Source organism: Lissotriton helveticus, chromosome 6, assembly GCF_964261635.1.
Source record: "Lissotriton helveticus chromosome 6, aLisHel1.1, whole genome shotgun sequence".
Classification (NCBI taxonomy): Eukaryota; Metazoa; Chordata; class Amphibia; order Caudata; family Salamandridae; genus Lissotriton; species Lissotriton helveticus.
This window is the reverse complement of record NC_136067.1, coordinates 2071360506-2071374968: the sequence shown is the minus strand read 5'-3', so window position 1 is coordinate 2071374968 and position 14463 is coordinate 2071360506. Positions and strand designations below refer to the sequence as shown.

At 42.8% G+C, this 14463-nt stretch overlaps 1 protein-coding gene across 1 annotated transcript in view; it reads right to left on the bottom strand.

Moving 5' to 3' along the window:
• LOC144762031 (veswaprin-c-like) overlaps positions 1 to 6403 on the bottom strand; it is a 40900-nt gene extending 34497 nt beyond the window's left edge. The window contains exon 1 of the mRNA XM_078647191.1: positions 6262 to 6403. Within this exon, the coding sequence (XP_078503317.1) occupies positions 6262 to 6349 (88 nt within the window). The 5' untranslated portion in view covers positions 6350 to 6403. The remainder of the gene's footprint in view (positions 1 to 6261) is intronic.
• Between the last annotated feature and the right edge of the window lie 8060 nt (positions 6404 to 14463).

The following is a 14463-nucleotide window of genomic DNA, read 5'->3' as shown; positions in this document are numbered from 1 at the left end:
ATTTCTCTATCCTTTTTACCATTGCGGCTTTAATGTACAGAAGTGGACGCCCCTCCCAGATACCTCCTTTAGGGAAATCAAGCGACTATTTAAACTCAGTCAGAAATAATTGACCTTGTTTTGCTAGTGCAGTGTACTGTTTGCCGTTTGAACAACTGGAGAGTAGACAGGAATCTTGGGGTGAGGTTTGAAATCAATCTTTAAGTAAATCACTCAACCTTCAAGTAGATTGCTAAGCAATTGATTTTCTAGTACATGGGCAGTATGTGCTAAAGAGCTTAAACGTGCGATGTGCAATTACATGTGCTATACTTATAAATTATGGATTTTTTAGACCACCCTTAGTTTGTGGGTTATATACCTTAGGAAATTGCTTTATTCGAAACTTCTTTGGGAGTAACACTAGTAATATCACTCTTTGACTAGGGACACACTACTTAGTGGTATTTTTCTTACATAGGACCTTGTTTTGGCCAACAATTCTCATAGCCATTGATAAAATTCTCATCTTGCCAAACAATCGATAAGAGTATTTGAGATGGCCCGCTACCTTGCTGGGTAATATAGGTGGGGATCAAACACAATGCATGTTTTTTTTGCAACATTTTGGAGAACTCTAAATGTGGTACGGCTCAAATAACATTTGGGACGATGTGACGTATGTCTTTTCTTACTTCTTTCATCTTGGTTGACAACTGAATATTTGTTGACACATTTTTTATTTACCAAAGAATCATAGATATCACTCCATTGTATTTTCATTTTTGGGAATACTAAACTCTTTCGCATCCATTACCGAATTACCAATAACAACTTTGTAAAGAAACGATATAAAATATATTTATTCTATATCATAATAACACTATAGGTACAAACTGGATTACTTGTACAGATATTATGAGACTGCTCTTGACTTGATAAGGCACACATGGGTGCCTTACTGTTTTGGTAAGATTAAATGTCATACTCCATGTTTGGGTTTTGTTATTTGGAAGTTTATTGTAGGGTTAATTTTTGTTCAACTTCATACCTATCCTCTAGCTTACAAACATAAGATTGCTTTAAATGTATTATACACAAGACATCACGTAATAATGTAGAATAATTGATAAATGATTACTCTTGTCTCCCTGCTGTTTTGGGATTATTATATTAGAATGTATAATAAACTAAAGACGGTATTTGTGCATTATCAATATTAGGTTAGGAAAACATTTGCTATCTTGCATTTTGTTAAAATTTGTCTCAGCTGAATTGCTTATCAATCAATCAATCATTCAGGAAACTTGTAGAGGGCACTACACACCCGTGAGGGTCTCAAGGTGCTAGGAGGGGGGAGTGCTGCTATGTGTAAGATTTGGTTTTAACATTGTATTGTATAATTTTAGGGTCACTTAAATGATTTAGGGCCAGATGGCGGTAGCCAAATAGCAACTGCAAACGCTGAAATCTGCAGAATTTTAGCCTTTGCGTTTACAATTTGGCTTTGAGCAGTGTAGGTAAGATTAAACCTACTCGCAAAATAAGGAATCGCAAAAAGTGTGAGTCCTTATTCTGCAATTGCAGTTAAGGAATTGCAAATTGCGATTCCTTAAATGCAATGTTAGTAGCACAAAAGATAGTGCACTTTAGCTTTAAGGAATCGCTAATTACCACCAACTCCAAGTTAACGATTTCCTTTAAAAGAGCACTTTTTTGCTTGTTTAAAAGTGCCATGTGGCACACATTCATGCCCTTAGGGCATGTATGTGCGCCACATGTGTACACATGTGCACACATGCACATTTCAGGGGTGCAACAGGGTGTCCTTTTGGAACCCTTGCACCCTTGAAATTGCGCCCAGAATTTGCAAGTGCCTCTTGGTTACTCCTTGATTGTGAATCTCAAATTGCGAGTCGCAATCAAGGAATATTAAGGAATCACAAACATTTTTGCGATTCCTAGCTATATTCAATTTTGTGAGTCCTTAATAGCGATTCTGCAAAAATCGCTATTAAGGACTCGCACAATTGAATTTACCTACACCTGGCCATTAGTGTTTTGGGTTTTTAATCATATGTCGTCTTATGTTGAGTGTTATTCTTAAGAATTGTCTCTCATGTTTTTTAACAGCACTGAAGGAATTTCTTTGTTTGTGGGATGAAATGTGTAGGCTGTGGTTGTTGCTTTACATGAAAAAAGAAAATAAAGAATAGGGGCCAGATGTAGGTAAATACTATTTACCTATTCTTAAATACCGAATCATACCGATTCGGTATTTAAGAGTAGGTAAATAGTATGTAGGTAATTTTTTGGTAAATTTGACTGAATCTGTAAAATTCGGTATTTACCGATTCGGTAATTGCCATTCATTCCTATGGGCCTGAAGGCCCAAAGGAATGAATGTCAATTACCAAATTGGTAAATACCGATTCGGCCCACAGCAACCTCCAGCAGCCTAGGTGACTTCATTCCATAACCAGTAGTAAACTAGGCAGAGCATTTGCAGAGTGGTTGGGAAAGGGGCAAGGCATCCAACAAGGTCTCAGCAATCCTGCTTTGGGGGACTTACTTCTGACAAAAATAGGACTTTTTAGCTCCCAGTGATCCTCGGCAGCCCAGGGGAATTTATCCCCCAACCAACATTTCACCAGGAGGCCCTTTGCAGAGTGCTTGAGAATGGGAACACGGCCTCCCACCATGTCTCAGTAATCCCATTGTGGGGGACTTACTTGTTGCAACAATATGGGTTCTTGGCCCCCAATGTGCCAGGAGGCCCCTTTGCAGAGTGATTGAGAAATTTGGTGAGGCTTCTGATGATGTCTCAGCAATTCTGCTATGGGGTATTTATTTGTGGCAACACTGGGGGTTCTTGGCACCCAACGACTCTCAACAGCCAAGGGGATTTCACCAGTTCACATACAAACTCAGACATGTGCACACAGTCACAAACACAGTCAGACACTTATGCACCCACTTACATAATCATGCATACTCTCACCCACTCACAGATCTAATTAGAGACTATCACACTGACTCACAGACCCTCTCGGAGACTCACACACCCACTCAGACAAACTCAGACACTCATATACCCACACACAGCCCCACTCATACTCTTTCATACCCACTTACAAACCTACTCAGACAATCGTACAGCCACGGAGACACTTATGCACTCAGTCACACACTCAGTGGCAAAGGTTAGTCTTTATAGTTAGGAAATACAATTAAAACCCCTTACAAATTCCCTTAAAAAAACAAAGGTTACAGGGATGTTATAGTTAAGCTCAGATTTCACTCATTCAAAACCATAAAAATGCAGCAGTTATAGTTATGTGAGCTAATTATAACTTACCATAATGACCTCACCTATTATATCAGTCATTACATCATCAGTGAAATCACTAATGGCATCACTGATGAGATCTCAAACGAGGCATTTAATTTTAGCAATTGGCATAGGTCATGTTTGTCTCAGGTTCACGTAGATCACCACCTAAATCATCCACGTTGCACGTTTCAGAAGGAACTACTCTCAGGTCAGGAGTGTAGGGCACATATAGCTATTTTACCCAATCCCACAAGATTCTCCCAGGTATGGATCTGTCTGTTCATGGAGACTTTGTCCCCAATTTACACGCTATCAAATGGCAATACCTTTTAGGACTTTTTTGCTTTGATTCTTCATGTGAAGTACAATTTATTTGTCTTCAAATTCTGTAACAATTTTACAATGTATCCACTGTATTCTCAATTCTAGCCTCAGTAACATTCTTTCACGTTTTTCATTATTTGCTGGACTTTCATACTACAATCTGATCTTCCTAGTCTTGGCACACATTTCTTTTTGTTCACTGTGGGGACCCTTAGACCGGTTTATTGTTGGAACACCCAAGGGCTTAAATCACTTAAATAAATTTTTCTATTAGAGTATCGTAACGCTGAATTGGATAAACCTTAATTTTATTATATTTCCTGACCCCACCTCTTGCGTTATATGCCACCTTAACATTCACCTTCACAGGTCCCTTCTTTCTTTCCATTCCCAGCTAAGCATCTGCAAAAATGCTTCCCTTTTATTTCTGGGGTTTTCAGTCTGCCCAGGAAAGGTGAAACAATCCCATATTATGCTCTGTATGTGCTGCCTCAGAATGAGAGACAATGTCTTTATCACAGTTCTAACACCCTATGTCAGTGTTGTATCCTGCAGCGGTATCAAACGTCAGCTGTGAACAATGCTGGACACTGTAGCACCTGTCCTCCACACTTAGCAATGTGTCATAGGTGACAGTTGAATGGGCATGGAACAATAACTACCAGGTCGCACTCAATAATAACACCTTCCTCCACACCTAAGAGTGTGTCAAAGGTGACAGTGAATGGACATGGAATGATAACCGCAGGTTCACACTCAGAGATGGCACCTTCCTCCACACCAAGCAGTGCATCAGAGGAGACAGTAAATGGACATGCAACAATAAGCGCAGAGTCCCACTTAGAGATATCACTTCCCTACACACCAAAGATTGCATCAGAGGAGACAGTGAATGGGGATGAAACAATAACTACAGTATAAAACTCAGAGATAGCACCTTTCCTGCAATCCTAGCAGTGCGTCATAGACAGCACTGAATGGGCAACAATAACTATAGATTCAATGTCAGGGATTAAACATATGATCCAATCTCTGGCTGCCTCATATTCTGAAGGTGCAATTTGTTTAATTCGCAAAATGTACATCTAAGTATGTTAGACAGAGCACATTGCATGCAGCAAAGCACATGTGTGCAACAGTGGGCTATCACTGTGTTCAGAATATCATATTGTGCTATTATAGTACATGCACTAGCATCCAGAAGGGTACACTGGATGTATCTACCTTCTCCAGTATCCAACCACCAGGAAACATCACACGCCCCCAATAAACACCACGCACTCATCATCAGTGGACATGCCTGTCAAACCAGATGACCAGTAACTCTTAAACATACATTATACACACATAGGGAGATGCATTAGACATGCCACATAACACGGGACACAATCTCAGTGGAGAAATAATGCTCCTCGGTACTGTGTCAGAACCTGAATTATTAGAGTATTTTGGGACATTCTTCTCAGAACAACCCGCCAAAATGAATTGCTTTCAGACCAAATCATTTCACCATGCAGTGTTTTACATGCACCATATAGCCCCATTGGTTAACTCAATATCCACGAATGAATTTGTCACACTTGCCAGGTCTGTTTGACGCAGAGAGAGGTCATCTTGCAGCCCTGACTTCCCAAAACCTGTGTCTTGCAGTCTTTAGAGAGTTATGGATGAACTGCTCATTTCAAGCTCATCAGGCAGTTCCAGAACATTGACACTGTACCTTATACTGTGTCTTACCCATGGCACTATCAGAAGCCACAAATCCATGTCCTGGGATTGTGTTTACCAACCTAAAGCAGTCTTGGAGTGGTAGTCTTGGTACACTACAGTGGGACTATACAATCTGAAAACACTGAATTCTAATCGGAAATCCAGGATTGGTTAGCTTGGACTCCTTTGGCGTAGAACAAGTGATAACCTTACTTATGTAGGGGTTGTAATTTCCTTCCACACACCTTCCAATTTTACCAAGTCAGTGAACTATAGTCTTGCCTATTCTTTTATAAAACTAAGACTACAACTCCCAGAATGCAAATGGACATGGTTGAGTGGAACAGCTAGTCACGAAGGAGCTGTCAGTCGCTGCTGCTATTTTTCAGTAGAATCTATTGCATCTCCTGCTCCCGTGTTCTCAGTTCTTGAATGCCACGAGACCCTGCCAGAGACACCTTCTATGCAAGGATCCACCATTTCAATGCTTTAAGTAGTAATACACATGTCAGTGGCATAAATGAAAGCATTACCTACTCTTCACCCACTACAAAATGTGAAGAGGCCCCCCTGAGATCTGGCACCTAGTCGACATAGAAAGACCTTAGGGTGAGACTTCTCCCCAGTACAACAGGGAGTTTACGCCCCTGTGACAAAACACTTTAATTGATGTAGTTTACATCCACTTGCAGTTTACGCCCACTCTCTCAACTCAAACCGATCTCGATAATGAAAAAAACACACATTTCCCAGATCAATTTTATACAGACTTGTCTTTCACTGTAGTGTGTCTCTCACACAATAAAAGACTATTCAGGTATTTCCGTAGTGATTCTCCAGAAAGAGACACAACCTTGACCCCCTCATAGGAATTGTGCTGTCAGAGGCTAAGGGCCTGATCCCTGTGTACTCACCTTCAGGAGAGCCCTCCCTATCCACTGGAACAGCCTTGCAGAGCCCAAGGAGGGCGACAAGGAGCAAGATGACACCTAGAGTCTTCATTATGGTGTGGGCAGTAATTTCTGAATCCCTTCTGCACCGATGTATGGGATTTATAGCATAACACAGGATGAGAAGGAGGTAAAGCTGACACTGGCAAAGGCTGTCTGGACACAGGCCAGGGATGTTTCAAAGCAACCCCTATCACATGCTGCAGCATTATACATCCTCCTAGACAAACTGGTTTTCTTCACTCTTCCTCCCATGGTTAGAGAATAAATAGATTTTTGACTACAGTATGTAAATCTAGAACTGCCTCAAGGTATTTGTCTGCTAAATAAATACCTGTGCTTCTACAATCAATATTTAAGGTTACTGCCAATAAGATCTAGTTGATATTGATATCAGTAACCAGAACTCCTCTGTAAGAGAAAATATTGAGTCTGTCAGAACTGTAGAAATGATGATCAGGACAGCATAGGACTTTTGTACCACGACCTCCAACCACAAAGCATTGACTTGCCCCTTTCAACCCCTGGCACTGCTTTTGCAATAACAAACTTAGGGGTCTAGTAAAGAAACCCAATAATGCTTCTATATTATTGTACCCCTGTCAATTGTACATGAGGACAAACACATTGAATTACATTAACAGACCATATCACCAACAAGTGAGGCACCAGTGAACGTAAGTCACCCCTGGTTGAGGATTCCCATCAAAAATTGTGGGTCGCTACCCCGGACTGGCTATCAGGGTATGCCGATCTCAATGATCAAGAGATACAATACCCGATAAGGATTACCAAATGAGAATATTGATCCATACAAGATTTTTGATGGGAATCCTCAACCAGGGGTGACTTACGTTCACTGGTGCCTCACTTGTTGGTGATATGGTCTGTTAATGTAATTCAATGTGTTTGTCCTCATGTACAATTGACAGGGGTACAATAATATAGAAGCATTATTGGGTTTCTTTACTAGACCCCTAAGTTTGTTGTTTATTAATCTAGTTCTTTGGGGGATAATACTTAGGCTTGGTCTTTAAACATCCCTCTAGCCCTGTGATAGTATTTGGTTATTTCTAGTTTCGGAGCAGCGGACAGCTGCGGGCTTTAAAGTTGGGTCACACTTAAGGTGATCTGTTCCATTCTAATAACAAGAATTGGTATTTCTCTAGCACAGTCTCACTGGCCCCCCCTTTTTCCACCTTCTCCCTGCCAATTGATTAGCTACAATGGCTGAACGTCACGGTTTAGCCTACGATGACGCAATGTACCACTCCATTCTAGACAATATGCCTAGTCTTCTAGACACACTGCCTACTCCGGCAGTTACTACGACCGATGACTGGACTAAAGTTCTGATTCTAAAAAAATCACACTCTCGTACTCAGACGCATGGGATTATCATGGCAGAATATATGAGAGCGAGTTGCGCACCTCCGGGTCTAATAGTCACCAATGCCCCTAGACTCTTTCTTAATGACAAACCATTTCTGAAGGATTGGTCAATGATCGCCTGGCGCTGCACCCGTGATTGGCTTATACTTATTATCAGCACAGCCAAACGGGTAGCAGACGAAATTCTGGTCCAAATACAAGTTCTGGAGGGACAAATAAAGGCAACTGTTACCACCAACTTTAAAAAGCATAAAGATGAGTCTGATAAAACTAACAAAGACTTTTCTGACTCTATACTCCAGACCAAGCTAGAAAAATTTAAAAAAGATCTAGCAAAGTTCAGCCTAGAGACTGTCTATCCCTACACCAGCGACAATTATAAAGCACCAGACTTTAATAAACGAGGGAGAGCGTATGGATCCAACTACTCTGGATCCAGTTCGGATACAGGGAGTGACTCTGAGGCTAATAATCAGCAACCTAATGTTGGAATTAACCGAGGGAGAGGAGGTAGATACCAAAATCATAGGGGCCAATACAACATGCCAGGGCAGCCTTGGTGGCCTCCAGGCCCTTGGGGCTACCCAGGTAATTTTCAGCCACCGATGGCCCCTTTCTCTGGGTTTCCCAACTTCAACAATCAGCCTTTTTTAGCGCGTGGCCCCAGACGGTCACGGGGCAAAAGAAGACCTGCTCAAGGACAACCTCAGGTCCAATGGGAGGATACCTCAGGTCCCCACGCAGGAACGCGGAGTCAAACGAGAAGGAGTGCTCAGGACCAACACTAACGCCTGACAAGAGCTTGGTGGTTAATTTGAGTAAAAGGATTTTAACCGACAATGAAGAAGCCTTGTTGAACAAGGGTCTAGGGTTTGTCACGACAGACGAGGGTGATCCTTTCACACTTCAAACTGAACTAGCTCAGTTTTTTCGAAAACTCAGGCTTCACTACTTCTTTAAGAATGGGAGTACTGAGGAAGCTACACAGGAAAGAGACACTAATACTGGTTTGAGGATTAAATCTACTTTTACACCTCCAGTACATGCCATACCACCTCAAATTCTCACATTTGAATTGGCAGTTAAAAACGACATTGAACAAATAAAATACTGTTCGAGAGCCAATTATAACAATCTTTCAACCATTGAGAGGCAGGCTTTGAAAACACTGACCCAAGACGGGACCATAATTGTGAAGCCCGCGGACAAAGGGGGCTCCATTGTTGTTCAGGATATAGAGACATACAGGACTGAGTGTCTTCTCCAACTGAGCAATAACCATGCATATCGACCCTTATCCATTGATCCCACCCCCAGGCTGATGAGTGAGATCAGAGTACTGGTTGAAGAGGCTGAAGGTGAGGGTTGGATTACCCCCTTAGAGGCCCAATTCCTACAGGCCAAACATCCGACTATGCCCTATTTCTACACCTTACCTAAGGTACATAAACCTCAGAGACCACCACCGGGCAGGCCTATAATCTCTGGCCAAGGGTCACTTTTAGAACCCCTCTCAGCTTTTGCCGATTTCTTCCTCAAACCTTTGGTTCAAAAAATGCCTACCTTTCTTAAGGACACTACTGATGTCCTGAGAGTAATTCCTGAAATAGCTTTTGATCGAGATACTGACTATCTAGTCTCTCTAGATGTAGAGTCACTGTACACCTCCATTCCCCAGGATGCCACTCTGGACACCATCAGGGGCATCCTGGAGGCATCGGAATGGGACTCCATTACTCCAGTTCCGTTTGTCATGGCCTTAGCAACCATGGCAATGAAAGAAAACTTTTTTAAGTATGAGGACCAGGTATACCATCAAATCTCTGGGACAAGCATGGGCAGTATTTTTGCCCCTTCCCTAGCGAACCTATATGTACATGAGTTCGAACAAACCATAGTGTTGCATCCCACCAATCCCTTCTTTTCATCAATAATTTGGTGGAAAAGATATATTGATGATATTCTTATGGTTTGGAGAGGGACAAGTGATTTGGCCCTGAGCTTCCATCAATGGCTCAATAATCAGAACCACTACCTTCGGTTCACCATGGAGATGAGCAAAGATCGGCTCCCTTTTCTGGACCTCTCAATCTACAGCACTGAGACAGGCCTAGAGAGTGAATTATATCGTAAGCCTATGGCCCGCAATTCGCTCCTCCTGTACGAAAGCCAACACCCTAAGTCCCTGCGTGATAATCTGCCCTTTGGGCAGTTCCTCCGTGTTCGACGGAACTGTACCACTTCTGAAACTTTCAAGAACCATGCGGAGGACTTATCTAGGCAACTGATGGCAAGACATTACCCTAAGAAACTGGTACAGCGTTCACTTAAACGAGCAGCAAATAACCATCGAGCTGCATTGCTTGAACCACGCACAGCGAAACCACCTTTGGATCGCCTGACTCTAGTGAGTACTTTTAATACCAAGTCCAACTATGTTCAGAGAGTCATCAAGAAGCATTGGCGGATTCTGAATAGTGGTAGAGATAAGATTGCACTCCCACTTTTCGCGTTTAAACGTTCGAAAAATCTAAGAGATCACTTGGTACACACTCGCCCCAAAGCTACACCCAATAGAGAGTTAGGCACACTATGGGACCTACCTCCTGTAATGGGTCACCATCCCTGCGGAGGGTGCTCTGTTTGTCCACTTACCTCTAGGATTACAAGTGTGGATATTGGCACTGATCGGCCGTGGGTGCTTCGGCAGTTTACTAACTGCAATAGCACAAATCTCATTTACCTCATAACATGCACGTGTAACAAACGATATGTAGGTATGACCACGAGGAAGGTGCGTGTGAGAATGCAGGAGCACAAAAGCACGTTTCGGTGCAAGAAAGATGTTTCGAGACTCACTAAACACTTCATCGCACAACAGCACACTGAAATAGATTTTAAGTGGCATGTTTTGGAAAAACCCTTTATTCCATCACACGTTAGCGACGTGTCGAGATTTTTGTTCCTGCGTGAGCAAAAATGGGTTTTTAAATTGGGCACAGACAAACGAGGGCTGAACGATGACATACCTTGGCTGAGTCTATCATAATGGCACTTGCATGTGGTGACAGAGCGATACTCAGTGAAGCTGCACAGGTTTGGCGAGGAAATAAAATTGTGTTGACTAACTCCGGTGTGCACACTAATGTATATAAGCTAGTGTACTAAGATTGGTCACGCTTTTTCAATGCCACCTGCGAACTGATGAGCCCGGCCGGGTTCACTATGGAATAAACAACACAAATAGGTTGCCTCAAGTTAAGGTTTGGATCAGTTTTACAGGCATTTTCGGGTCTCATAAGGCACGAGGAGTCAAACTCCGCTAGATTTTGACTTTTATATATCTAATTGCAGGGGTGCCTGGAAACGCCTTTAAACTCGCTCGTTTTTGAATCAGGTATGATACTTTTCCACGCGCTTTGAGACTGCAGTGAGCGGGCAAGAATATCTGGCTTTGGTAGCTCTCGCGCTGGGAACTACAAACGTCATGATCATGACGTCAGTCAGTAGTTCTTTCTCTGAGCCGTAGCGGCGGTCTCAGAGGGCGGAAGTCAAAGGCAACGGACTACCCAGGGTAGAGGAGTGACATCACCCGGTAGTTCCGCCTTTGGAATCTCGCGAGACTACGCACGCGAGGTAATCTGACTTACAAACAAACGCGGGGCAGAGTTGGTGGTACACCGCCCCCCTCCACGATAATTAACACCGCTTTCAAACCCCGTTGGAGGATACTAAACCATGGATCCGCCCCATGCTACCCGTGCAGGATTGCGATTGGGTGATCTGGGACGGAATTTTGGTGAAATGGGAGCCATACATGACACTCGGTGCCTCCCCCTGACTCAGCTACAGTCTGAGACAACGACGGACAGGTAGGAGCTTTTGTCCACCGTCCTTAATGGTTTTGGTGCATTTCTATTTGCATTGTGTCTGTGTAAATTAGCGGGAATAACGCTTATATATGTTTTAAGTGTAGTTAACGATAGAATGGTGAGCAGGTGGTTTTGGGGAACCAGTGTTTTATGCTATTGAGCTCCACTGATAAAAGACTGTGGGACTTCTTTTCTTAGTACATTGCCAGAGTAGTTCTAGAAGTAGATCCCTCTGGTTTTTTGTCCTTTTGAAGTTGGTTTTTATCATTGTAGAGCGGGGTCTCACATATCCTGAGCCAGGTCCAGGAAGAGGTGAGGTCCACTCCCCGGTCACTCTGGGTGAGTAATTGACTGTTTAAGGTTATTTGGTACTTACTTAGACATATTACATTCCTTTCAAAAGATCGTGTTATCGAATTGTGGCTCACCTGCACGTTTGTTCCCCACATACAGTATTTAGATAACCAAGTACCGAAGTGAGGAGTTTCTACAGATGAAGGAACATCATATCCTTTACTGTTGTTCACTAGTGTGTTTTTTTGTATAGTTTTTCACACGTTAATCAGTAGCATATATATAGAACAGAGACCCTGACGAAAGCCTGGTAACCATTCCGTGGCTGAAACATGTTGGTCTCCTCGCAGCTATTTGTGTGAACTGCGATTACGTTGTTATACTGTTCTTGTTTTTAATGAGGAAGGGGCTAACCTCTATTAAAATTGTTTTTGTTAAGTTCCTATCCTTTTTTAATCACCACTTATATATTTCTTTGCACTGCACTTTTCCATCATATCAACATCATTTGGTAGTACTGAGTGATTGTGGGTCGCTACCCCGGACTGGCTATCAGGGTATGCCGATCTCAATGATCAAGAGATACAATACCCGATAAGGATTACCAAATGAGAATATTGATCCATACAAGATTTTTGATGGGAATCCTCAACCAGGGGTGACTTACGTTCACTGGTGCCTCACTTGTTGGTGATATGGTCTGTTAATGTAATTCAATGTGTTTGTCCTCATGTACAATTGACAGGGGTACAATAATATAGAAGCATTATTGGGTTTCTTTACTAGACCCCTAAGTTTGTTGTTTATTAATCTAGTTCTTTGGGGGATAATACTTAGGCTTGGTCTTTAAACATCCCTCTAGCCCTGTGATAGTATTTGGTTATTTCTACTGCTTTTGCAATTCCTGCAAAATCATCTATCAAGACGGTAAACAGTATGTAAATGAAAACTATTTACTTTCTATAGCTTCCAATGGAACCAGGACTGGAACTGTAAGTTCAGTAAAAATAAATAAATTCAGCAGTATAATGAACACATGCACAGTTTTAAAGACGTTGTCATAGTTGCTTCTTCTCTCAATGCCCTGACGCACTCTATTGCGGACTTTTCACTTAAGCACTCCCACTTTACACTGCTGGGAGACTTTAATCTCCATATTGATAATCCGTCTTGTACGCAAGCATCCTCTCTTCTGGAAACTTTACAAGGACTTACCTTGTCCCAATTAGTTAAAGGCCCCACTCACATAGCAGGCCACACACTTGATCTTATTTTCTCTAATCATCCTGGTATCTCTGCCCTTTCCCCCCTCCCCCTTACCTGGTCAGATCATTTCCTTCTTCCCTTTACTATCACTATTCCATCCCCTCCTCCCCTTTCTTCCCTCAACAGAGACAGTGGTCGCAAATGGACCAAAGTCACCTGTGAGTCCATAGATTCCCGTTTTCAGTTTCAATTTAATCAGTTGGAAGATCTTGACAAAGAAACGGCAAGATATAACTCGACCCTTACCTCCGCCCTGGATTCCATTGCCCCTCTTGTCCCGCTGACTTCTTCCAGATCTCGCCCCTCTGCTCCCTGGTTTTCCCCCTTGCTTCGTGAGGAAAAGAGTAAGTGCAAACAGATGAAGCGCAAATGGAGACAAAACTATGACCCTTTGGCCAAACTGGCCTATAAATCTGCCCTAAATAAATTCCAAAAACGTAAACGTTCCTCGATGAGAGCTTATTTTTCAAATCTCATTCAACAGGCGCAGAATTCCTCCAAAACTCTTTTCACCATCGTGAAGGATTTTGTGAATCCTCCTGCCATGAAAACCCAATGCGTTCCTACTCAAGACTTGTGCAACGGACTTTCTGACTTTTTTCAGAATAAAATCATTAAACTTTCTTCCTCCTTTGGCAGCGCCCCACCTAACCACCATTCTGATGTTCCATATTCCTCTCACTGCTCTTTCAACTCTTTTAGTGAGTTAACCCATGACCTAGCGCTGTCGCTGTTGTATAAAGTCAAGTCTGGTTCACCTTTAGACCCCGTACCTGCTAAAGTAATGGGCAATCTTGCCCCTGTTTTAATCAAACCTCTCCTCTCCATCTGGAACTCCTCCTTGACCCGCGGTCAATTTCCCTTAGTGTGGAAACAGGCTAGGCTACTTCCCATTCTGAAAAAACCCGACGCTGACCCTTCACAATTTTGCAATTACCGACCTATATCGCTCCTGCCTAAACCTGCCAAGGTACTGGAGAAAGTGGTCCAGAAACAACTGGCTCAGTATCTTGAAACAAATCAGCTGCTGCACGATTCTCAGTCCGGTTTTAGAACCGGCTACAGCACCGAGACGGCGCTGTTGGAAGTGTCCGAGATTATCAGGGAATCAGTGGATAGGGGCGAGGAGGCCATGTTGGTCCTCCTCGACCTATCCGCTGCATTTGACACTGTATCCCACAACATACTTACAGCCCGTCTACAACAGCTGGGGATCGGTGGTGCAGTCCTGGCATGGACTAAATCTTTTCTGTCCAGACGGTCTCAGAGGGTTCTGATGCATCCATTTGAATCGGAGGATAAACCCCTCTTGTGCGGTGTGCCCCAGGGCTCCGCCTTAAGC